The sequence below is a fragment of the Mesoplodon densirostris genome, chromosome 7 (genome assembly GCF_025265405.1).
Source record: "Mesoplodon densirostris isolate mMesDen1 chromosome 7, mMesDen1 primary haplotype, whole genome shotgun sequence".
In the NCBI taxonomy this organism is placed as follows: domain Eukaryota; kingdom Metazoa; phylum Chordata; class Mammalia; order Artiodactyla; family Ziphiidae; genus Mesoplodon; species Mesoplodon densirostris.
In genome coordinates, this window is record NC_082667.1 from 96464693 (window position 1) to 96492146 (window position 27454).

General features: G+C 36.3%; 1 protein-coding gene across 1 annotated transcript in view; it reads left to right on the plus strand.

Moving 5' to 3' along the window:
- The window catches only part of DYNC2H1 (dynein cytoplasmic 2 heavy chain 1), a 384236-nt gene that overhangs the window by 169261 nt on the left and 187521 nt on the right, over nucleotides 1-27454 (plus strand). Inside the window, exons 69-72 of the mRNA XM_060105577.1 lie at nucleotides 262-405; nucleotides 4283-4372; nucleotides 25029-25094; nucleotides 27104-27154. Coding sequence (XP_059961560.1) covers nucleotides 262-405; nucleotides 4283-4372; nucleotides 25029-25094; nucleotides 27104-27154 — 351 coding nt within the window. The remainder of the gene's footprint in view (nucleotides 1-261; nucleotides 406-4282; nucleotides 4373-25028; nucleotides 25095-27103; nucleotides 27155-27454) is intronic.

The following is a 27454-nucleotide window of genomic DNA, read 5'->3' on the forward strand; positions in this document are numbered from 1 at the left end:
AGAATACATTGCCTGCAGTTACATAAAAATACAAAACAAAAATGTAATGTTTTAGGATTAAAAGAAATATAAAAACTTAAAAATAGAAAAGCTGGATTATGCAGTTTCTTTATAAAATTCTGTGATTCATCTTTATTTGTTGTATGTTGAAAGTAAGGCTGTGGCTAGATATGTGCATAGCAGTCTGTAGGTGGCAGTAAAGCATTAGAACTAAGGTGTCACCCTTCCCGCCCCCCACCCCCACCCCCCCTTGTTCCACAGGAGCGAGATGCCTATCTCCCTCTGGCTGAGAGTGCCAGCAAGATGTACTTCATTATCTCTGACTTGTCAAAAATTAATAACATGTACCGTTTTAGTTTGGCTGCATTTCTCCGACTTTTCCAGCGAGCTCTGCAAAACAAACAGGTATGCTGTTGGTTACCCCATAGCTGAGACTGAATGAGAGAGATCGCTTTACTAACTGCTTAATTTGTAATAATTTCATGAGAAAAGTTGCTTGGAATTATGTTTCAAAATACCATATGTAACACTTTTAAACTATATTTAAAAGAAACTAGCTCCTTAGTTGCATTTTATGTTTTTAACAAACTGTCCCAATGTGACAGTCCTCTTAATGGAAATGATTTATGTTCTGAGTATAAATTAATAAATGATTATCTTCTCAGATGATCATTAAAAAAAATGGATGATTCAGGAAGGTATAAATATAAGAAATTATCCACATAATCCCATTACCTGGGGAAAGCAACATTTAAAATTTCTTTGTATACCCTTGTTGTTTGAGGCTATAATACGTACCCAATATTGTTCTAGAAAATGGGAATACAGGAATATACACTGTTTTATCAAGCTTGTATTCTAATGGAGGGAACAATATATTAAAGAATACACATAATTTTTACCAAAAGGTATAATACTGTGCTTTAAAAATGTACACAATTTTCATGTCAATAAATACAAACCTACACAATATTTTTGAGAGCTTGTGAGGCTATACCCTACTTTATTTAGCTACCTCCTATAGGGTGTTATGGTTATCTCTGCTGAATATCTTATTACCCCCAAATTTAGCAGATTAAAACAATGTTTCTCTTATGCTCATTGATTCTTTCTTTTGCTCATGGATTCTATGGGGAATTTTGTCAGGGCACTACAGGGATGGCTTACCTCTGCTTCACAAGGTCTGGGGTCTTGGTTGTGAGGAATTGAGAGTGCAAGTGGTTTTGGGGAGGCTTCACTTTCATATCTGGTACTTGGGGTGGGTGGACTTGATGACTAGGACTGCTGGCTGCAGCACCTCTCCGTGAAACTTGGCTTCCTCACAGCACAGAGTAATTAGATTCCTCATATTGCATACTGAGATACCAAACATGTATTTCAGTGAACAAGGCAGAAGCTGAATTGCCTTTTATGACCCAGCCTTGGGTCATTTCTGCTGTATTCTATGGGTTGAAGCAGTCAGAGCCTACACAGATTGAAGAAGGGGAGAGAGACTTTAACTCTTGATGGATGGAGGGTCAAATAATTTGGGGGTTATGTTTAAAATAGCTATAGACACTTACAGGGTTTTTCCCCAGTGTTTTGTTTCTCCAATTATTTTCCTAGTTAAATTCCTAGACTTGGATACCTGGGGCAAAAATGCACATTTGTAAGGCTTTAGACAAATATTGTCTAATTATCCTTTGGAAATATATGCTGTTGGTGTATTAAACTAATACAACAACAGGGGCCTTTTTAATCTATACCTTGAGCAAAAATGAATATTATATAACTTTTAATAATTATCCTGTTAGGTAATTGAAAAATATTTCACTATATTTGAAAGTCTTTGGTCACTTGTAAGATAAATATCAGTTGTAAGATAAATATCAGATTATTTGTGTTTTTTCTTTGGTGAATTATTATTTTTACATTCTATGGTATTAGTATTTTAAAATTTTACTTATAAGAGTTTCTTATATATTAAGGACACTAAACCTTTGTCATATGTTGCAAATATTTTGGGTTTATTAATTTGCTTTTTAACTTATTAAAAATATTTTTATGAAACCAAATTCATCAAGTTGTTTATAGTTTTTGTGATCAGTATAATACTAAGTGTTTTTTAGAATTATATTTTGGGTGAGAATAATTTGTTCTTTTAGATAGTTAAGAGTAAAATTTCATATCTGAGTAGGTTTACTTAAGTCTATCTTTCTGAGGAAAGATCATTATTCATTCAGTTAATATTTATCGCAGACTTACCATGTGGCAGACATTTTTCTAGGTGCATGGGTGATATAATGGAGAATAAAACAGGAAAAAATCTTTGTCTTCATTGGCATGGACTACTTAATATTTTCATGAATGAGTTATTTCAGAAAATCTTTATTTGATTACAAATAATGATTAAAGTTTACTGATGTCTTTTCCACTAAAGTAAATCATTTGAAGTTGTTCTTCCATTAGATTTGAAATAAAATGGCACCTAACGAAGAGCTTCTGCTGTGGGGGTAGGCTTTGTTAGTAAAATCTGTCATCTCAGTCCTGGGAGACAAGATAAGCATTTCTCCCATGTATATATATAATGTCCTTTGGACAAAGATAAGGTTTCAAGATGCAGGAAAGGGCTGAAGAATACATAATTGTGTTCTTTGTCCTTTGGTTTAAAAAAAAATGAATTTTAGTATGTTAAATTTAATCAAACCACTTATACTATTGTGCTGGTAGAAGAAATTTTACAAAAAACAGTAATAGTGTAAAGTCTGTGAGAGTTGGTTCATGATATATTGATCATATTTCTAATTTGCTGTGTCACAGGTAAATCTAGAGAGTCATTTATACTTAACTTCTTTTGCATTAATAATTTTGTATAAATCACTTAGAAAGTACACAGTAATAAGTTCATTTAAAATTCATTCTTTTAGTAAAAAATTTTGTTAAAATTCAATGACCCTATAAAATATAAGAACTGAGAAATAAGTTAGAAGGTGTAACTCAACTTAGTAAAAATACTGGTTATTTTGTGCTGTTTAGAAAAGCTTATAGCTCAGTATTTCCTCAGTGACAATAGTTCTGTGATAATATGGCCATTGAATAACATTGACCTTTGCATGTGTGTGTACATGTATATGCACAGATGTGTTTAGGTGGGCATTTGAGTTCATTTGAAAAATATAATATGAAATACATAGAAATACATACATTGAAAATCTACTGGACCTTGTAGGTACTATATTCTGTCTCACATTAGAGTGTCTTTTAGTGGATCTAAGCTTCAATTTCACATGTGATCTTTGTTAATAAATAGTAAAATTAAGAGAAGTGTTTGTGGTATGAACTGTGAATAATGAGCTCTCTTGGTTAGAGCATGCTACCAACAAGGCCAGAAACCTACGTTTGATGTATCTGAGTATCAAGTCACAATGTTTTCTGCTAATTTCACACATTTTATTGCTCCTCCTGTCATCCTGGGTGTACTTCTCTGAACTGTTAAAATTATTTTGCTAGGGTTTTTTTTTTCTTGCCAATTATCATCACAAGGAAGCAATCAAATTTTGTCTAAATGTTATACCAGAATTGAATTCTGCAAGGCATGTATTCTCCAATTGCACCCAGAATGAAGTGAAGCTTACACTCATATCACACTAAGGGAAAAGGCCAGCCTTTACAACATCCCCTCCACTATTCCTACCCCAAGCCATTTTTCATTAATCAAATAAAATAGCCATTAATGGTATTTTTTCAAATCATAACAATCATGTACAATGGAGGTACAAAAGCAGATAAAAAACTAAAACTATGCATGAATTTTTACACCATGTATTTCAAATTCAAGCTGGAGGGCATGGTTTAAGATTGTTTAGGTTCCTATACTGGAGATGAGAAAATTCTTTATAGTATGGTTCTGGTCATACTGTTTTGGGGCTGGATTGGTAATTATAATACAAGTAATTAAATGGCTTTAACCCAGATTGATGTAGTATTTTTAATGCCAGTAGTAATCACGGTGGTATGGTCAAATTCATTTCATATGATATTACTGGTTATTGATTATAATTTTCATATATTGAAAGCTTTAACTCTATACATTAAAAAATACATCATTTTTTTTATTATATTAATGTAGAAGTTTAATGCACTTATTCGTCTAGTCCCTTGAGTCTGATTGCTGAAGATAATTGTTCCAGAATCAGTTTTGAGTCTGGAGGAAAAATTTATAAGCATGATTAAACTGTGGGGTACCTTTTAAATGTTCATGAATTTCCTAATGGTTTTTCAATTTTCAAATTGTAATCTACAGGATTCTGAAAATACAGAACAGAGGATTCAGTCTCTTATCAACTCATTAAAACATATGGTATATGAATATATATGCCGTTGTCTATTTAAGGTAAGAAACATTGTGTTTTTCACTTATAAAATATTACCTGAACCTTGATTTAATACAGTATTAGGTTAAATTATATTAAATTATACATAACCCTTTACCTACTAGAAAGATATTAAAATTGACATTTCTGATATTTTCCCAGAATAAAACTCATTACTAACCAGAATATCTTACAGCACTTGGGATGTCGTAGGGAGAAAAGTGACAAGAAGGGAGAGCAAACTCTGGGTTAGCTGACTTAGCCCTGAACATGTCAGTAGCCACTGAAAGAAGGAACGAGGATGGATTATGTTGGTCCTTTTCTAGCCGATGTTTCTCAATCTCAGTACCAATGACGTTTTGTGCCACATAGTTATTTGTTGTGGGGGGCTGTTTTGTGCATTTTAGGATATTTAGTGTCACCTCTGGCCTCTACCTTCTGGTGCCATTAGCCCTCCATTTCCCCGCTGTGACAATCAAAATCATCTCTTGACACTGCTGGATGTCCCCTGGGTTGGGGAACAAAATAATTGTCTATTCTTCACATTATGAAGTAAACTAACACCTGATCCTGAGTTATGAAAGAAATTTGTCATAGGTCTTCAAATTATAGGGGACCCAGAGGAATATACAGTGAAACATATTTTAGAAATTTCTTAATATTATAGAAAACACAGAGGGTTTTCATTTAGGACTTTTTTTTTTAAATGTCAGTCCTTGGGTATAGCTTGAGATATGTTAAAAAAGCACTTTGTAAGGCAGTTAACTAAGTGAGAGGAATAGAGTTATTATGGTCCAATTATATAGGCTTCTTAGAAAATCTTGAAAAAGATATACTTAATATTGTTACTATAGAATAAGATAGTAATTTTTATGATTAGAGTGATTTTGTTGAAGATCTTTACTTCAGACAGAGAATAAACCCTTTAAAGTACCTTTCAGCACTTTGACAAGGGGTGTTATTGGAAATTCAAAGAATTACAGTTGAGCATTTCTGCAGAATTCCTTCTTTACTGAAAACTATGGATATATATTTTTCTTTTATAGGTCTTATAGTTTACTATAATTCTGAAAATCAGCTGTTTGGCCTTCAATTTTAACTTGTCTAAAATGAGGAATTGTAAGCAAATAATTGTCAGTAGTTATGATCCTAGATATAAGGATGATACATCAGTAGTTTCATTCGTTATAGATTCATGTTATCTTTAAACATTTTATAATGTTTTATCTCATATAAAACTTTGTAAAATTTGATTACCCCAAATTTTAAAATATTTTCAGAAAATGTTTCAAATTTAATGAGCTCTATAGAAAAAAACTTTAGACATTCATTTCATCCTCTCCTCTAACTCTTAGTCCTTCATTAGAGTAAACCAGTTCAAGGTTTGATATGTTCCTTATAGTCTATTTCTTCTCTCTTCATATTCATATGTACAAATATATAGATATAGTTTTAAAAATTTTCCTTACATTATATTTTCTTCTGTAACAAGTCTTTCGTGGCAGTAGGTCCTGAAGATCTTTACATAAGTATAAATGTTAACCTTATTATTTTGAGTGGTTGTGTGGCATTCCATAATATAATTATATGCTAGTACTCTACTGGTGGATATTAGATTATTTCTATATTGTTTGTTGTTATGAATGACTGCAGTTCAGTGAACATCCTGTTCAGTTCCTTCACCTTTATGTACATGTACGAGTAAGTAAGCAGTGGCTTTCTTTTCTAGGAGTTTTATGCTTTCAAGTCTTGCATTCACGTCTTTTTTTCCCCTCTTTTTTATTGAAGTATAATTGATTTACAATATTATATTAGTTTCAGGTGCACAGCATAATGATTTGATATTTTTATACATTACATGATAAGTCTAATAACCATCTGTCACCATACAAAGTTATTACAATATTATTGACTATATTTCCTATGCTGTACATTACACCGCCATAACCTATTTTATAACTGGAAGTTTGTACCTCTTAATCTTCCTCATCAATTTCACTCATCTCCCAACTCCCTCCCCTCAGGCAACCAGCAGTTTGTTCTCTGTATCTATGAATCTGCTTCTGTTTTGTTATGCTTGTTTTGTTTTTTAGATTCTACATAAAAGTAAAATCATATGGGGTATTTGTCTTTCTCTGTCTAACTTATTTCACTTAGCATAATACTCTCTAGGTCCGTCCATGTTGTCACAAATGGCAAGATTTCATTATTTTTTTATGGGCAAGTAATATTGCATTGTGTATATATATATATATATATATATATATATATATATATATATATATATACACACACACACACACCACGTCTTCTTTATCCATTCATCTTTGGATGGACACTTAGGATGCTTCCATATCTTGGCTATTGTAAATAATGCTGCAGTGAACATAGGGGAGCATATATCTTTTCAAATTAGTGTTTTTGTTCATTTCTTTTGAAAAATACCCCAAAAGTGCAATTGCTAGATCATATGGCAGTTCTATTTTTAAGTTTTTTGAAGAACCTGCGTACTGTTTTACATAGTGGCTGTACTAATTTACAATCCCACCAACAGTGCACAAGGGTTCCCTTTTCTCCACATCCTTGTTAACCCTTGTTATTTGTTGTCTTTTTGATTATAGCCATTCTGGACAGATGTGAGGAGATATCTCTTTGCAGTTTTAATTTGCATTTCCTTGATGATTAGTGATGTTTAGCATCCTTTCATGTGTCTGTTGGTCATTTGTTTGTCTTCTTTGGAAAAATGTCTATTCACGTGATTTGTCCATTTTTAAAACAATTTACAGTTGTTATGTCTGCTCGTCGGATTGATCCCTTTATCATTGTGTAATGTCTTTTTATGTCTCCTGTTACAGTCTTTATTTTAAAGTCTGTTAAATTCTGTTTTAAAGAAAGCTCAGCTTTCTTTTCATTTTCATTTTCATGGAGTTGATTTTTCCATCCGCTCACTTTAGTCTGTGTTTGTCTTTAGTTCTTAAGTGAGTCTCTTATAGGCAGCATATATATGACTCTTGATTTTTTATTCATTCAGCCACTCTGTATCTTTTGATTGGAGCATTTAGTCTATTTACATTTAAAGTAATTATTGATAGGTATGTACTTATTGCCATTTTATTAATTGTTTTCTGGTTATTTTTATAGTTCATTTTTGTTTCTGTCATCTTATTTTGCCCTCTTCCCTTGTGATTTGATGACTATTTAATTTTATGTTTGGATTCCTTTTTTTTGTATGTATCTTTTATAGATTTTTAGTTTGTGGTTACCATGAGATTCATATATAATAACCTATTTGTGTGTGTGTGTGTGTGTGTGTGTGTGTGTGTGTTAGTTTAAGGTTTAAGTTGATGCTCTCTTAAGTTTGAATGCATGCTAACAATCCTATGTTTTTACTCACCTTCCCCCAATGTGTACTATTTTTGACATCATATTTTATATCTTTTTGTTTTGTGTACCCTGCAATGTTTCTGCTGAAAAGTCAGCTCCTTGTCTAATGAAAGTTCCCTTGTGTATAACTAATTGCTTTTCTCTTGCTGCTTTTAAGATTCTTTCTTTATCTTTAATTTTTTACCACTTTTTAATAATGTGTCTTTGTTTAGACCTCTTTGGTTTCATTTTGTTTGGGACTCTGTGATTTCTGGACTTGGATGTCTTTTTCCTTTTCAGGTTAGGGACATTATCAGCTATTATTTCTTCAAATAAGTTCTTTGCCCCTTTCTCTCTCTCTTCTCCTTGTGGGACCCCTATAAAGTGGATGTTAGTATGCTTGATGTTGTCCTTGAGGTCTTTTAAACTGTTCTAAAATTTTTAAATTCCTTTTTTCTTTTCTTTCTCTTCAGCTTGGGTGATTTCCACTACTCTGTCTTCCAGTTTACTGATTCATTTCTTTTTATTATTTAATCTGTTTTGATTCCTTTCTAGTATATTTTTATGTCAGTTATTGTATTCTTCAGCTCTGTTTAGTTCATCTTTATATTTTTTCACGCTTTGTTAACCTTTTCTCTGTGTCCATCCATTCTTCTCCTGAGTTTGTCGAGCATCTTCATGATCGTTAACTTGAACACTCTATTGGGTAGATTGTTTATCTCCACTTTACTTAGTTCTTCTTCTGGGACTTTGTCTTTTTCCTTTGTTTCAAACATACTCCTCTGTCTCCTCATTTTTCTGAATTCTCTGTTTTTATTTCTATGAACTCTGTAAGTCAAGTATGTTTTCCAATCTTGGAGAATGGTTTATGTGGGAGATGTCTTATGGAGCTTAGCAGCGTACCCCCTTCTGCTTACCAGAGCTATATGCTCTAAGGTTTCCCCCTATGTGGGCTGCATGGATCCTTCTATTACGGCGGGGCCAACTACTGTGGTCATACTAGTCAGCGGCACTGGTCCCTGTTCTAGGTGGCTGCCAGGCCCTACCTCATGTATTGACTGCCAGGCCCTGGTGTGTGGGGCCTGGTCCCAGCATGGCTGGTCACATGGCCTGAGGATCCTGGGGCTGGTGCTGGCCTGCTGATGGGCAGGACCAGGTTCTGGGCTGGTTGGCTGCAGGTCCTGGGGAGGCTGGAGCTCATGCCAGCCCACTGGTGGGAGGGGCTGGGGCTGCAGGGCTTGGGGGCTGGGGAGGCTGGGGTTGGTATTGGCCTGCAGGTTGGTATTGGGGTTGGTATTGGTGTGCAGAGCTGGTTCCTGGATTGGCTGGCTGTGGGTCTGGGGTTTCTGGCTCTGGTGCTGGCCCACTGATGGGTGGGTAAGCCCCTGACATTAGTAGGCTGGAGGGAGGACTCCAAAATGGTGCTGCTAGACCAGTGTCCTGTTGGTTGAACCTTATCATTCAACCCTACCCTAACTCTTGGTTGTCACTTAAACCTTTGTGATTGTTCAAGCAGCCTATTATATTCTTATTAGCTCCCTGTAGCTTGAGGGTGTCTCATGACCTGTCAGCGTCATATGGAGGGAGATGTCAGTCAGCAATAGATTCAGGATGCTTTGAAGCCAGATGCTCAGGGAGCAACTTTTAAAGTATGAAAATATATACAGTCCTATGAGACTGCAAGCATAAGCCTCACTGGCCATTTGAGCCAGGTGATCTGGTGGTGTCTCCTGATTGGCAGTTGCATAAACGGAGGCTCTAGATACATGTATAAGCTCTTTTCTAGGAGATACTGGCAAGCTATAGTGAGGCAGAAGGAGAGGGCAAAGACGGCATTCACTGACCTATGATCCCTGAGAGGAGTTCTATAGGCCCCTAGGTGTGTGCCAAACCTGAAGCCTGCCTCTCAGGCCAAAGCTCCAGTACAAGCAAATAGGCTTCTTTCACAGAAAGATGGGGGTGTGTCATTATGTTGTCTGTGCAGAACCTTGGAGATAGTAGCCTGCCAAGAACTGTCTCTCCAATTGTTACAGTCCCATGGGACCCAGGAATGCAAGCTCCCTTGGCCTCCAGAGCCATATGATCAAGGGATGGCCCCTTGGCTGTAGCTACAAAAATCAGGGCTCCAAAAGTATATAAAGCTCACTTCTGAGAGATACTGGTGCCCTGGAGCATGGCAGAGAGAGAGTGAGAACATGTTGCCTGCTGGCTGTAGGGAGGCAGAGGGGGAACATAAAGATGGCGCCCACCAGAAAAAGAAAAAAAAATAAGAAAGGTGGCACCCACTGGTTAGAGCAAGGCTGAGGGAGAGTGCAAATATGGTGCCTGATGTGTGGAGTGAGGCAGAGCATGTGCGGATAGATGGCATCCACCAGAAAAGGAAAAAGCAATGATGGCACCTGTTGGCTAGTAGACAGAGGGTGCAAAGATGGTGCCCGCTAGCCTATGTACCCAGAGAGTGTTCCAGCAAGTTCTTAGACGTGTGTATTAGATTAGATGCCTGCCTCTCAGATCAATGCTTTAATCTACCCAAGTGAAGCTCTTTCACTTAAAGTCTGAGCTCCATCGGCTACCCTGGGGCAGGTGAGTCCCAGCATAGGAGCCCTTTTTGAGATGTTTCTCAGAAAAGTACAGTCTTGTGGATATCGTTGTTGTGAGCCCAGTTGATTTGCAAAGCTAGATATTTTGGGAGCTTGTTACTCAGGTGCAGGTCATAAAGTTGGGGTGCCTAGTATGGCGTCAAACCCTTCATTCCTCAAGAAGAGGTCTGGGTTTTGAGTTTCCTCTTAACTTTGGGTCACTGTTCCAGGGGTGGGTTTTATGGCAAGACTGTATCCCAGCCTCTCCCACCCACTTTGATGTGATTTTCTTCTCTTTTGCCCAGTGTGTGGTAATTGTTCAGCCAGATTGTAGGTATTTCTCAGAGGAAATTGTTCGTTATTTATCTGCAGACTTGGTGTGTCTATAGGAGGAAGTGAGTTCAGGATCTTCCTGTGTCACTGTCTTGAACCAGAACTCTAGATTTCTTAATGGAAGTATAGTGGCTGGTCCAAGGATATAAACTTTTGAAATTTTTTTTGGCATTATCAAATTGCCTTCTAAAAAGGTTTTATTACCAGTTATTTTTCCTACTCACAGAGTAATTAAGGTATCTTCTTTGCATCCTTGTCAACTATGGATTTTATCACTGTTTTTAATTTTGTAGTTTATAAATATCTTATTTTTCTTTCATCTATTTACTTTTATTAAGGTTGTTTATTTTTACCTTCCCCCTTCCTTGCCATATTTGTCTATTTGTTATATTTGTCTATTTTCTTTGCATTTTAAAAAATGTTTTGCTTTTAGAATAAGTCTATGTTAATGTTTTAATATTTTCTTTTTTAATCATTGATTTATTTTTTGATCTCTATATTACTTAATTTGCATGGTTCATTTTTTATCTTAACCTGGAACTCCCTACCCAATCAATAATTGCCCATCCCTCATCCCCCCATCTGCTGGTAACCACCATTCTGATTTCTGTCTCTATGAATCTGACTACTCTTGGTACCTCATATAAGTGGAGTCATATAAGTGTTTGTCCTCTGCTTATTCACTTAGCATAATGTTTACAAAGTTCATGCGTGTTGTCAGTGTGCGTTTTAAAATGCCCATTCTGTCCCCCTTCCTCACTGAGCCTCTTTGCCCCCCTCCCGCCACCCCAAGTTCAGGAATCCACAGTGCTCTCTTAGGAGTTGGCCCTTGTGTCTCTCCTGTCTCTTTATTCCTGTGCAGAAGAGCTTTTCCTAGAGACGCTGCCATCCTCATTCGCTTAGTGATTCATCTCGGAGCCAGAGCCAAATGAAATGGAATTTCGTTCCCAGCAAGGCTGCTCCTAAAGTTTGTGCTCATAAACTTGCTTTACAGTAATCTATATACTTTGAATTTTTGCGCTCTGCCCACTCTGTTTCTACCGGCTATGCCAGAAGCATTGCTCCAGTGGGCCAAGGGGCCCAAGCCTGAGGGGTGGCCCCAGGATGTTCTGTGCCTGTGTGGTGGTTGGAGTGGTGACAGCAAGGGGGTACAGTTTAAACATGGAATTGCATTTTTATTACTTGATTGCTTCTGCTGCTGTCACCAAGGGAGTAAGGGGGCTCCTGGTGCAGCTGCTTCTGACTGCAGTTCATGCTTTACTATCTATCCCTAGGAGGGAGTTTGAAATGGTAAAAAGGCAGTTGAGGAGGTAGAGAGCGACAGCACCTGTACCACCCTGCCACCAGACTTATAAAGTCTGAACGTAGCTTTAATCTTTTTTATTTTCTACTGAATATATTATATGTTCTTATTTTATTTTCAATGATACATTATACTTACTGATGAGATTTAAATCCTTCTGTCATATTTTAATAATGTAATTAGAGAATGATATGATAAACATTTCAGTACCAAGATGATTTAATGTACAGTATCAGTGAAGTTTAGCAAGCGTTCCTTCTTTTTTGCAGAAAAATTTGAAAATATAATAAAGTAAATGTTTAAAATGACTGATAATCCCAGAGGATTACTTCTTTTATGTCACTTTACCTTTTAAAAGTATATTTAAGTTAGGCTAAAGCCAGCACTTTGCTACACTAGGAGAGGGGCTGTAGGCTTACCATCCCAACATTTTAGTACGCAACTGGAATTTTCCATTGCCTATCTTGAGTAATACTTTTCTATTGTGAACAGTTGAAATTATTTTTTTTTAATGCTATAGTTTATAATTCTTAAGACATTTTTTTAAACATCTTTAGTGCAGTATAATTGTTTTACAATGGTGTGTTAGTTTCTAATTTATAAGAAAATGAATCAGCTATACATATACATATATCCCCATATCTCCTCCCTCTTGCATCTCCCTCCCACCCTCCCTATACCCCACCCAGGTGGTCACAAAGCACTGAGCTGATCTCCCTGTGCTATGCAGCTGCTTCCCACTACCTATCTATTTCACATCTGGTAGTATATATAAGTCCATGCCACTCTCTCACTTCATCCCAGCTTACGCTTCCCCTTGCCCATGTCCTTAAGTTCATTCTCTACGCCTGCATCTTTATTCCTGTCCTGCCCCTAGGTTCTTCAGAACCATTCTTTTTTTTTTTTTTTTTTAGATTCCTTATATATGTGTTAGCATACGGCATTTGTTTTTCTCTGACTTACTGCAAACTATATGACAAACATTATGTCCATCCATCTCACTACAAGAAACTCAATTTCGTATCTTTTTATGGCTGAGTAATATTCCATTGTCTATATGTGCCACATCTTCATTATCCATTCGTCTGTCTATTGACACTTAGGCTTAGGTTTCCATCTCCTGGCTATTGTAAATAGAGCTGCAATGAACATTATGGTACATGACTCTTTTTGAATTATGGTTTTCTCAGGGTATAAGCCCAGTAGTGGGATTGCTGGTTTGTATGGTAGTTCTATTTTTAGTATTTTAAGGAACCTCCATACTGTTCTACATAGTGGCTTTATCAATTTACATTCCCACCAACAGTGCAAGAAACTTCCCTTTTCTCCACATCCTCTCCAGCATTTAATGTTTGTAGATTTTTTGATGATGGCCATTCTGACCGGTGTGAGGTGATACCTCATTGTCGTTTTGATTTGCATTTCTCTAATGATTATTGATGTTGAGCATTCTTTCATGTGTTTGTTGGCAATCTTTATACCTTCTTTGGAGAAATGTCTATTTAGGTCTTCTGACCATTTTTGGATTGGTTGGGTTTTTTTTTTTTTATATTAAGCTGCATGAGCTGCTTGTAAATTTTGGAGGTTAATCCTTTGTCAGTTGCTTCATTTGCAAATATTTTCTCCCATTCTGAGGGTTGTCTTTTCATCTTGTTTATGGTTTCCTTTGCTGTACAAAAGCTTTTAAGGTTCATTAGGTCCCATTTGTTTATTTTTCTTTTTATTTCCATTTCTCTAGGAGGTGGGTCATAAAGGATTTTGCTGTGATTTATGTCATAGAGTGTTCTGCCTATGGTATCCTCTAAGAGTTTTATAGTGTCTGGCCTTATATTTAAGTCTCTAATCCATTTTGAGTATATTTTTGTGTTAGGTGTTAGGGAGTGTTCTAATTTCATTCTTTTATATGTAGCTGTCCAGTTTTCCTAGCACCATATATTGAAGAGGCTGCCTTTTCTTCATTGTACATTCTTGCCTCCTTTATCAAAGATAAGGTGACTATATGTGCGTGGGTTTACCTCTGGGCTTTCTAACCTGTTCCATTGATCTATATTTCTGTTTTTGTGCCAGTACCATACTGTCTTCATTACTGTGGCTTTGTAGTGTAGTCTGAAGACAAGGAGCCTGATTCCTCCAGCTCAGTTTTTCTTTCTCAAGATTGCTTCAGCTATTCGGGGTCTTTTGTGTTTCCATACAAATTGTGAAAATTTTTGTTCTAGTTCTGTGAAAAATGCCATTGGTAGTTTGATAGGGATTGCATTGAATCTGTAGATTGCTTTGCGTAGTAGAGTCATTTTCACAATATTGATTCTTCCAATCCAAGAACATGTTATATCACTCCATCTGTTTGTATCATCTTTAATTTCTTTCATCAGTGTCTTAGAGTTTTCTGCATACAGGTCTTTTGTCTCCTTAGGTAGGTTTATTCCTAGCTATTTTGTTCTTTTTGTTGCAATGGTAAATGGGAGTGTTTCCTTAATTTCTCTTTCAGATTTTTCATCATTAGTGTATAGGAATGCCAGAGATTTCTGTGCATTAATTTTGTATCCTGCTACTTTACCAAATTCATTGATTAGCTCTAGTAGTTTTCTGGTAGCATCTTTAGGATTCTCTATGTATAGTATCATGTCATCTACAAACAGTGGCAGCTTTACTTCTTCTTTTCCGATTTGGATTCCTTTTATTTCCTTTTCTTCTCTGATTGCTGTTGCTAAAACTTCCAAAACTGTGTTGAATAATAGTGCTGAGAGTCGACAACCTCGTCTTGTTCCTGATCTTAGTGGAAATGGTTTCAGTTGTTCACCATTGAGAACGATGTTGGCTGTGGGTTTTTCATATATGGCCTTTATTATGTTGAGGTAAGTTTCCACTATGCCTACTTTCTATAGAGTTTTTGTCATAAATGGGTGTTGAATTTTGTCGAAAGCTTTCTCTGAATCTATTGAGATGATCATATGGTTTTTCTCCTTCAGTTTGTTAGTATGGTTTATCACATTGATTTGTGTATATTGAAGACTCCTTGCATTTCTGGGATAAACCCCACTTGATCATGGTGTATGATCCTTTTAATATGCTGTTGCATTGCGTTTGCTAGTATTTTTTTGAGGATTTTTGCATCTATGTTCATTAGTGATATTGGCCTGTAGTTTTCTTTCTTTGTGACATCTTTGTCTGGTTTTGGTGTCAGGGTGATGGTGGCCTTGTAGAATGAGTTTGAGAGTGTTCCTCCATCTGCTATATTTTGGAGGAGTTTGAGAAGGATAGGTGTTAGCTCTTCTCTAAATGTTTGATAGAATTTGTGAAGCCATCTGGTCCTGGGCTTTTGTTTGCTGGAAGATTCTTTATCACAGTCTCAATGTCAGTGCTTGTGAATGGTCTGTTTATATTTTCTATTTCTTCCTGGTTCAGTCTTGGAAGGTTGTGCTTTTCTAATAATTTTTCCATTTCTGCCAGGTTGTCCATTATATTGGCATATAGTTGCTTGTAGTAATCTCTCATGATCCTCTGTATTTCTGCCGTGTCAGTTGTTACTTCTCCTTTTTCATGTCTAATTCTGTTGATTTGAGTCTACTCCCTTTTTTTCTTGATGAGTATGTCTAATGGTTTATCAATTTTGTTTATCTTCTCAAAGAACAAGCTTTTAGTTTTATTGATCTTTGCTATTGTTTCCTTTGTTTCTGTTTATTATTATTTCTGATCTGATCTTTATGATTTCTTTCCTTCTGTGGGTTTATTTTTTTAATCTTCTTTCTCTAATTGCTTTAGGTGTAAGGTTATGTTGTTTATTTGAGATGTTTCTTGTTTCTTGAGGTAGGGTTGTATTCCTATAATCTTCCCTCTTAGAACTGCTTTTGCTTCATTCCACAGGTTTTGGGTGGTTGTGTTTTCATTGTCATTTGTTTCTAGGTATTTTTTTTATTTCCTCTATGATTTCTTTAGTGATCTCTTGGTTATTAAGCAGTGTATTGTTTAGCCTCCATGTGTTTGTGTTTTTTACAGATTTTTTATGTAATTTTTATCTAGTCTCATAGTGTTGTGGTCAGAAAATATACTTGATACTATTTCAATTTTCTTAAATTTACCAAGGCTTGATTTGTGACCCACGATATGATCTATCTTGGAGAATGTTCCATGAGCACTTGAGAAGAAAGTGTATTCTGTTGTTTTGGATGGGATGTCCTATAAATATCAATTAAGTCCATCTTGTTTAGTGTATCATTTAAAACTTATGTTTCCTTATTTAATTTCATTTTGGATGATCTGTCCATTGGTGATTGTGGGTTGTTAAAGTCCCCTCCTCTGGGGATTTCCCCTTTTATAGCTGTTACATTTGCCTTATGTATTGAGGTGCTCCTATGTTGGATGCATAAATATTTACAATTGTTATATCTTTTTCTTAGATTGATCCCTTGATCATTATGTAGTGTCCTTCTTTTTCGCTTGTAATAGTCTTTATTTTAAAGTCTATTTTATCTGATATGAGAATTGGTATTCCAGCTTTCTTTTAATTTGCATTTGCATGCAATATCTTTTTTCATCCCCTCACTTTCAGTCTGTATGTGTCTGTAGGTCCTAAATGGATCTCTTGTAGACAGCATATATACAGGTCTTGTTTTTGTATCCGTTCAGCCAGTCTCTGTCTTTTGGTTGGAGCATTTAATCCATTTACATTTAAGGTAATTATTGATATGTATGTTCCTATTACCATTTTCTTAATTGCTTTGGGTGTGCCATTGTAGTTCTTTTTCTTCTCTTGTGTTCCCTGCCTAGAGAAGTTCCTTTAGCATTTGTTTTAAAGCTGGTTTGGTGGTTCTGCATTCTCTTAGCTTTTGCTTGTCTGTAGAGGTTTTAATTTCTCCATCAAATCTGAATGAGATCCTTGCTGTGTAGAGTAATTTCGGTTGTAGGTTCTTCCCTTTCATTACTTTAAATATGTCCTGCCCCTCCCTTCTGACTTGCAGAGTTTTTGCTGAAGGATCAGCTTTTAACCTTATGGCGATTCCCTTGTATGTTATTTCTTGTTTTCCCCTTGCTGCTTTTAATATTTTTTCTTTGTGTTTAATTTTTTATAGTTTGATTAATATGTGTCTTGGCATGTTTCTCCTTGTATTTATCCTGTATGGGACTCTCTGCGCTTCCTGAACTTGACCTTTTCCTATCCCATATTAGGGAAATTTTCAACTATAATCTCTTCAAATATTTTCTGAGTCCCTTTCTTTTTCTCTTCTTCTTCTTTGGGACCCTTATAATTCAAATGCTGGTGCCATTAATATTGTCCCAGAGGTCTCTAAGACTGTCCTCAATTCTTTTCATTCTTTTTTCTTTATTCTTTATTCTGCTCTGTGGTAGTTATTTCCACTATTTTATTTTCCAGGTCACTTATCCGTTCTTCTGCCTCAGTTATTCTGCTATTGATCTATTCTAGAGAGTTTTTATTTTCATTTATTGTGTTGTTCATCATGGTTTATTTGCTCTTTAGTTCTCCTAGGTCCTTTTTAAATGTTTCTTGTATTTTCTCCATTCTATTTCGAAGATTCTGGATCATCTTTACTATCATTACTCTGAATTCTTTTTCAGGTAGATTGCCTATTTCCTCTTCATTCGTTTGGTCTAGTGGGTTTTTATGTTGCTCTTTCCCCTGCTATGTGTTTCTCTGTCTTCTCATTTTGCTTAACTTACTGTGTTCAGGGTCTCCTTTTCGCAGGCTGCAGGTTTGTAGTTCCCATTGCTTTTGGTGTCTTCCTCCAGTGGCTAAGGTTGGTTCAGTGGGTTGTGTAGACTTCCTGGTGGAGGGGAGTAGTGCCTGTGTTGTGGTGGATGAGGTTGGATCTTTTCTTTCTGGTGAGCAAAGCCGCGTCTGGTGGTGTGTTTTGGCATGTCTGTGACCTTTTTGTGATTTTAGGCAGACTTTCTGCTAATGGGTGGGGTTGTTTTCCTGTCTTGCTAGTTGTTTGGCATAGGTGCCAAGCAGTGTAGGTTACTGGTCGTTGAGATGGTGATCTCTGGGAGAGCTTTTGCTGTTTGATATTACATGGAGCTAGGAGGTCTCTGGTATACCAGTGTCCTGAACTCGGCTCTCCCACCTCAGAGGCACAGGCCTGACACCCGGCTGGAGCACCAAGATCCTGTCAGTTACATGGCTCAGAAGAAAAGGGAGAAAGAAATTAAGAAAAGAAAGAAAGAAGGAAATAAAGAAAGAAAGAAGAAAGAATAAAATAACATAAAGTTATTAAAATAAAAAATAACTATTAAAAGAAGTTGAAAAAAAAAGAGGAACAAGGTAGAAAAGAAAGAAAGAAGAGAGCAACCAAACCAAAAACAATTGTACCAGTCAGAACAAGCTCTAAAAGCTATGCTAAAAACAAACAAACACACACACACAAAAATCGGACAGACAGAACCCTAGCACAAATGGTAAAAGCAAAGCTATACAGGCAAAAGTCACATAAAGAAGCATATACATACACACTCACAAAAAGAGAAAAAGAAAAAAACCACATATATATATATATATTAAAAAAGAAAGGAAGAGAGCAACCAAATCAATAAACAAATCTACCAATGATAATAAACTCTAAATACTAAACAAATATAAACATAAAACCAGGAACAAATTAGATGCAGGAAGCAAACCCCAAGCCTACCGTAGCTCCAAAAGTCCACCGCCTCAATTTGTGACGGTTTTTTGTCTCTTCAGGTATTCCAAAGATGCAGGGTACATCAAGTTGATTGTGGAGATTTAATCTGCTGCTCCTTAGGCTGTTGGGAGAAATTTCCCTTTCTCTGTTTGCCCAGCTCCTTGGGTTCAGCTTTGGATTTGCCCCGCCTCTGCGTATAGGTCACCTGAGGGTGTCTCTTCTTGGCTCAGACTGGACAGGGTTAAAGTAGCAGCTGACTAGAGGCCTCTGACTCACACAGGCCGGGGGAGGGAGGGGTATGGAATGCTGGGCGAGCCTGCGGTGGCAGAGGCCAGCATGACATTGCAACAGCCTGGGGCCCGCTGTTTGTTCTCCTGAGGATGTTGTCCCTGCATCACATGACCCTGGCAGTGGCAGGCTGCACAGGCTCCCGGGAGGGGAGGTGTGGATAGTGACCTGTGCTTGCACACAGGTTTCTTGGTGGCTGCAGCAGCAGCGTTTGCGTTTCATGCCCATCTGTGTTGTCCACACTGATAGCCATGGCTTTCGCACATCTCTGGAGCTTGTTTAGGCGGTGCTCTGAATCCCTTCTCTTCGTGCACCCCGAAACAATGGTCTCTTGCCTCTTAGGCAGGTCCATACTTTTTCCCGGACACCCTCCTGGCTAGCTGTGGCGCACTAGCCCCCTTCAAGCTGTGTTCACACAGCCAACCCCAGTCCTCTCCCTGGGATCTGACCTCCAAAGCCTGAGCCTCAGCTCCCAGCCCCCACCCGTCCCAGCGGGTGAGCAGACAAACCTCTCAGCCTGGTGAGTGCTGGTCGGCACCGATCCCCTGTGTGGGAATCTTTCCGCTTTGCCCTCTGCACCCCTATTGCTGCGTGGCTCCGAAGCTTCCCCCCAGAACCCCCCCGTCTCTGCCAGTGAAGGGGCTTCGTAGTGTGTGGAAACTTTTCCTCCTTCACAGCTCCCTCCCAGAGGTGCACGTCCCGTCCCTATTTTTTTTGTCTCTGTTTTTTGTTTTTTTTCTTTTGCCCTACCCAGGTACATGGGGAACTTTTTGCCTTTTGGGAAGTCTGAGGTCTTCTGCCAGCATTCAGTAGGTGTTCTGTAGGAGTTGTTCCACATGTAGTTGTATTTCTGATGTATTTGTGTGGAGGAAGGTGATGTCCACCTCTTACTCCTCCGCCATCTTGAAGGTCTCTTAAGACATGTTTTTAATTGATAATGGAATATCTGTTTTGTAAAATTCATATTTCTATAGGAGTAATATTAAATCTATTCATCTTGAATTCAGCATTCCATAGAGTTTCAGTGGTGAATAAAAATTCAGAGAGCACATTAATTGTAAAACTGAGGTGCATTTCTCAAGATTTAGCACTCTAACCTTACCTAGGATGGAACCAATTTTACATTTTAGTGAAAGGTTTTTGGTTTTTAGCAGTCAGCATCACGTTAAACTGACTGCCAGAGCTTCTCTAATGCTGATTTTGCTGTTGTGTTAGTGAGAGCAGTATGACAACAATAGACTCTTGAAGTAGAGAGAGAATTATTAGTATTCACATCACATTGAACTGAAAGCATCTTGACCTGGAACAGAAAAATGATTGACTTGTTTTATAACAGAAAATTTAGACTTTTAATGAACTAAACCAAATGGGGAAAATTGTCTAGTACTTTTAGATTATTAGCTATATCATTCTTTTTTTTTCATGAGTTCAAAAGTGTTTATTTCAGTAACCTAAGTACCTTAGACATAGGATAAGTAGCACATTTGATTTCCCCAAACTTATGATGATTATAGTAAAACTATGTACAAGTTAGTACCTTTACATATCATTTCTTCATCACAGTTTATTCTTTCAAATAGATACAAAACAATAGAATTTGTTGGCATATTAAATAATTTCCAACTATATTGGACCAGAGTACAGAAACGGGTTGAAGAAAATGTTACGAGACCATATGATTCTTACTGTTTCCCCTTCCTCATGGAAGTATTGTCTAAAGGATTTGAAATGGTATAGGAAGAATGTCTGGTGATGTATAAATAGAAGTTTTTTCATGCAAAGTCCTTCTAAGCTTTATGCCTATGCAGCTCACCTTGCCTCTTTCTTCAAATGAATTTGCTAGTTGATTGATTAAAATTCAGATGAATATGATGTTTTACAAATCAAATAATTATAGCATCTCATGATTGTATTTATCTTACATCTCACTTAATTTGAATCATGGTATTTTTCCTATCAAAATGTGTTTTCTTATAATAAAAACATGGAAGTTCTCTGGTTGGGTCTTTAGAAATTTTATAACCTGTGGTTATTAAAGTGAATCTTGGTAATTTAGATAATTTTCTTCTGCTTAGATAACTTTGAAACTTTTAGTATTGTATCTAACCCTTTAGAGTTTCTGGAAGTATAGGTAAATATGCATGGAATATATTTTTTAAATGTATGATTTAGCTTCAAGCACAAGTGTGAGTGCCTAAGTTCTATCCTATATCAACTTCTTTGAGATTAAAATAAGATTTTTCTTCATATAGTAACATCTACTTAGACTTTTCATTAAACATATTTGAAAGCAATGAATATTATAGAGTAGAAATAAAATGAATGAATTATAGTTTCTACTGCTTCTTAGTCTCTGAGATTTGTGGGATTTATGGAATATTTTTGAAATAAATTTCCTTTCCAATATTACATACTATATCTTTTTACTGTAAAGCAGATAGTTACTATCTGTCGCCTTTTAAGACTTAACAGTGTTCTAGGCACTAAGTGCTTTAACACATTGTTAATTAATTCCTACAACAATTCTATTATATAAAGGAAGAAGCCAAGATTTAGAGCTTTAACCTTTCTCTAGGTTACTCAGATGTAGTGGGTGTTGGAGCTAGAATTCAAACCCATTTTGCATGATGCCAAAGACGTCTTGGTAATAGAATGTGGTTAAAACAAACCATTACATTTGGAAATGTGAACTTCTTATCAGCTATAAAGTTGACTTTAAGATTCCCTCATATTGTATTAATCCTGCTCTAATAGTCTCACTCTTTTTGAATTTTTACTATAGTATGATGTGTGTGTGATGGTATGGTATGGAATATGTGGCTGACGTATACCATCCAGTGGTCTACTGTCTCTTACTGTTTTTCTTCATTCAGATAGTTAATTATATAGATGATCAGTTAAAATTTTGTTTATTATGTATCCTCTTGATATTAAATTATTTCATAACAGAGCCCAAGCATACTGAAATAATTTGAACTTAAATTAAAACACCCAAATTTTCTGACTCATAAGCTGGGAAGATCAAGGATATTATAGGTCCAAAATGTTTTCTAAACTCTGGTTATTGACAGGTTATTTTTTTTGAAACAAATATTCAGAAAATCCTTAAGCTTGATTAATTCATTCTTGATTTTACCTCAGTGTAATTGGAAATGTGTCCTCTGTCTCTCAGTAAACTATATTTTTATGTTTATTCTTGAATTAGCATTGTTCCTCATTATAAAATCATTGTTAAATTCTTATGGCTAAAGGGATTCATTGGTACAGCTAGGCAACCAGACAGCTACCATAAACAGCTTTCTTCTGCCATCTCCCAGTTGGAAAATCATAGAAGATGATCCTGATTGGCCTGGCTTAGGTCATACAGCATCCTTTGTACCATTATCTGTGGCACAATATATTGAGATTGGGCCAACTTGAATATAGGCTATCCCTAAGGTCAGGATGTCTTCTGTGACCAGAAAACAAAGAAAAGGGTGACCACCATTACCCATTTATTGACTACATAATATGTGCCTATTTTTTGCCAACGTGTTAGAGCTTGGCTCAGTAATAATCAGTAAAGTAGTTCATTGACTCCAGTGGATAATCTGGGGCTCAGAGAGTTGTAGAGCCTTCTCTTCTCTCCACTAACACTAGAGACTACATTACTCTTCCTTAGTTCAAAGAAAGAAATGGCTAAATAAATGTATTAACATTGTGTGTGCATTATATGTGTGTAAAAAAGAATTAACTGTATTATTAAGTGATGAAGCCTTCAAAGTAATACATTTATTATCTTGCTTATCTTAATCATTATTTCTTTACCTTAGATGAGGGATGCTATTATAATCATTTACAATATTCGTTAGTGTGTAAAATAAGCATCTTACTACCTTATACAACTAGTTACTGTTCAATCCCAAACCTGAATTCCTTTTTTTAATATTCTCTTTTTTTATTTACTTATTTACTTATTTATTTTTTGGATGCATTGGGTCTTAGTTGTGGCACGTGGGATCTTTCATTGTGGAGAGTGGGCTCTTCAGTGCAGTGTGCAGGCTTCTCTCTAGTTGTGATGCACAGGCTCCAGAGTATGTGGGCTCAGTAGTTGTGGCATGCAGGCTTAGTTGCCTCGCGGCATGTGGGATCTTAGTTCCCCGACCAGGGATTGAACCGGTGTCCAGTGCATTGCAAGATGGATTCTTAACCATTGGATCACCAGCGAAGTCCCCAGCCAAACCTGAATTCTAACCTTCTAATTCCTAAGAACATTACACATCTCTCCCAATGATATGCCTTGCTTTTTATATATTTTAAGTCACATGGTAGCTATTTTATATACACTGTAGTTGATTGTAACTGTTTTTCTCATACCTGAGTGATGGCCATCTGCTTCCAGTTTTTATGCTTTATTTTCACTCATTGACTATGTTGTAGTTGTGAACATATGTTTGTTTTTTAGTTATTCACTTAATATATATTGAGTACTTGCTAAATATATATATATATATATATATATATATACACACACACACACACACACACACACACACAAACATACCCAATATATACTTTTATAAAATAAGTTATTCTTTTGTATTGTATTATTCAAGACACTGGATTTTTCCAACAGAGGGGTGGTTTTCTTTCAGTCAAGGAGATCACTTGCTGGTAGTATTTACAGGAGGATCTTTTTTTGTTGAGCATATCTTTTGCATATATTGTATTGTAATATCCTTATATTTATCTGTAGGTTTATAAGCATGCACAGATATAATGTTAGATATGAATAAAGTATTATTTACAATACGGGAAAAGCTAAATAAAGTTTGAATTAGAACTTGGTAGGAAAGATGGTGCTTGAGCAGATGGTTTTGTTATGTTAGTAAACTGGTTGCTGTTTTTTTTTTTTTTTTTTTTTTTTTACGGAAATGATATAAGCTTATTTTAGAAAGTTTGCAAAATACACCTAAGAAAAAATAAGGAAATAAAAATAACGTGTAATCTCAAAAATAAATCACTGATAAAACTTTTGTTATCTATTTCTAATATCTTTTGCAGATATATATCCAGATCTGTTTATATAAACATATTTGTTTAAATAAACAATATCAGCTATGCTATACACTTTGATTTGATTGTTATTCATGATAGACTTTTGAACATTTATTTCAGTTTTCCCTCCATTATAAAAAGCCTTGCGGGACTTCCCTGCTGGTCCAGTGGTTAAGACTCTATGCTTCCAATGTAGGGGGCCCGGGTTTGATCCCTGGACAGGGAACTAGATCTCACATGCATGCTGCAACTAATAGTTCACGTGCCGCAACTAAGAGTCCACATGCCGCAACTAAGAGTCCGCATGCCACAACCAAAGACCCTGCATGATGCAACGAAGATCCCGCACGCTACACTGAAGATCCCATGTGCCACAGCGAAGATCCCGTGTGCCGTGACTAAGACCCTGCACAGCCAAATAAATAAATAAATATTTTAAAAACCTTGCAATGAATATCCTTATTTCTTCTCTAGGAGTACATTTATGATCCCCTGCATAAATTTCTAGAAGTGAAGTTTCTTGATTTAGGGGCATACAGAATATTCAAGAGAATATAACATACACAATGACAAATTGAAGATTACTAATGCAAAAGGTTGATCTGGTTAGTAATGACTAATCTAAACCTCACAATCATATTTCAGCTAGTTAAATCTGTTTTTTTTTAATGAGATGTACACACTGATTAATCCTTAGCACTATCTCTAAAAGTGTTAGCACTCTCTCTATACTCTCATCCCCAACTTAGAAGAGTTGTCATATGTAGATGCCACCTGAATAGCCATTTCTTTTTTTTTTTTTTTTTTTTTTTTGCTGTACGAGGGCCTCTCACTGCTGTGGCCTCTCCCGTTGTGGAGCACAGGCTCCGGACACACAGGCTCCGCGGCCATGGCTCGCGGGCCCAGCCGCTCCGCAGCATGTGGGATCTTCCGGGATCGGGGCACGAACCCGTGTCCCCTGCATCGGCAGGCGGACTCTTAACCACTGCGCCACCAGGGAAGCCAGCCATTTCTTATATTGATAAAAGTAGATTGTTAGATGACAGAATACAGATTTCATGAACCAAAATTTAAGGACTATGTTTTTCCAAAAACCCAAATTTAGAAAAAGCAAGATAACATCTGTTACTCTTTTCAGGTTGATCAGTTGATGTTCGCTTTACATTTCGTTCGAGGCATGCATCCTGAACTTTTTCAAGAAAATGTAAGTGGAAGGAAAGGAGAAAATTATTAAAAGAGTTGCATAAAAATCTGGTAATAGGCAGACTTATGGTTAGATTAGAAGTTAATTAAGGCTAGAAATTTCATGTCAATCTATTTATTTTTTACTTAGTTAGAAGTTTAGTGTAAGATGCTGATTTACAGTTCTACTCTCGTTTGGGTGAGCCCAGTATTCTGAAGCAATGCTAAGGCAGGGAAAGAACTCTAACTTGCCATGCTACCTAGATTTTTCTCAACACAAGTCCACTTTTCCAGGGCACCCGAAGAGTCAGCCTTCTTATTTTCCTCGTCTAAGCAGTGGAACTGATAAATATAAAAAAGTTAAACAATATGGGTATGCCACTACATTATTTATTACCTCCACGGACTTGCTCAGAGTCAGCAGATGAAGCAAGAGGGTGGGCAGTTCTCAGAAGCCTTCTTTGAGCCTGCAGGTTTATGTTAATCTTTTAATGTATAATTTATCTTTTTTTGTCTGTGACTTCAGTTCTGGTCTACCATATAACCCCCTCTCAAACTTGAAAATAATGTCCTTCAAGATAGAGCTAAGTAATCCATCTCTGACCTGCTTCTAATATTAAAAAAAATATTTGTAAGTGATTTTTCTCATTATTATGACATTATCATTAAAGTGAGCATTCAGTAGCCAGGGTGGCAGCGAATAGTATATATGGACAGTGCAATTTAACCTAGTAACCTTTAACTCTCTATGGTCAGATTAACTATGCTCTGGGTTCCCCTCATTTGAATAGTTAAAAGAATGCATACCATTCCATGTGACTGTTCTCTCTTTTTCTCTAACTCCACATGCTCTGGCTGACTTGTATAGTTTCTTCCAAATTTAACTTGACTCTTTTTGTTTACACTATTTACTTTGATGCCTTTCCCTCCTCTTGTATAATGTTTTTCACCATGCTCAATATGTTCTGCTGTATAAGACTTAATTTTCCCTAGTTTTCCCTCCTGGAGTATAAATAAATTATCATTGGGAAAGGAGAACAGTTTTCTTTGACTCGCGTAAAGTAGTAGTGATAATTTGTATTTTATTTATTTGTGACTGTATAACTTCAGTAGGGAGAATGAGTGGTCAGAGTGGGTGGAGGCAGGAAGTATGTTGCTTTGGTAATTTTTCCATATTGCTCTCAAATTTTAATATGTCTTGGCTTTATTTGCTGGCCAATGTGTAACAAATAATATGGTAGTGCCCATAATTATCTGAATGGGTAACCCAGAGTGAAGACATAGATTTTCTAAGAGCTCTAGATTCTGTAACGCTTGATAAATTTTGATTCCATGGGTTAATTAGAAAAAAAAAAAAAGGAGCAATGGCAATCTTCTCCCAATATGTTGGAAAAATAAGTTAATGGTAGTACTTTTCTCTATTTTTCCTAATATACACAATTTTTAAACTTTTGTTGCACCTTACTGCTTATCTAATAGTGAGGAATAGTATATAATAGGAAACATTAAAGGTAGTGACAAATGCTAATTGAATAAGACATATAAATTTTTAGATGTTGAGACTCACATGTATAATGTAGTTCTTTTTTTTTTTTTTTTTTTACGGTACGCGGGCCTCTCACTGTTGTGGCCTCTCCCGTCGCGGAGCACAGGCTCTGGACGTGCAGGCTCAGCGGCCATGGCTCATGGGCCCAGCTGCTCCATGGCATGTGGGATCTTCCCGGACTGGGGCACGAACCCGTGTCCCCTCTATCGGCAGGTGGATTCTCAACCACTGTGCCACCAGGGAAGCCCTGTAGTACTATTTTTGTCTTAAAAGTATTCTAGTAGATTTCGTTTTAATGTTTTATGTTGGTATGGTACATGAACTCATAATGTTAGTGTAGTAGAAGTGGGAAGGTATGAAAGGAGTTTTATTTTTTTCCATGTTTTTAGAAAGCTAAATTGTAAGCTGTCCTATGGGGAAATTTTAAAAGATTTGTTAAATGGTTAGAATATTTTTTGTGTGTTTCTCATATTTTTATTTAATAGGAATGGGACACATTTACAGGTGTGGTTGTTGGAGACATGTTGCGGAAAGCTGTAAGTTAGAATAACAAAATTATTATTTCACTCTTAGTGAAAATAATTCTGGCTTTGATGTCATAATTTGCTTGAGAGAAGTTTTAAATTACTGTTAAAATTATATTTTAAATAGAGGACTATATCCTTGCCTCTATTGCCCTAATAGAAAACGGACCTATATGTGTTTTTTTGTCCTTGAGGACATGTATTCTTTTGAGAATATTAATTAAATATAAGAAATTAATATGGTTTCTTTTTTTCAGTGTATATATATTTGGTTCCAAGAACACTTTTGTAATTTGAAGAAGATCAAATCTC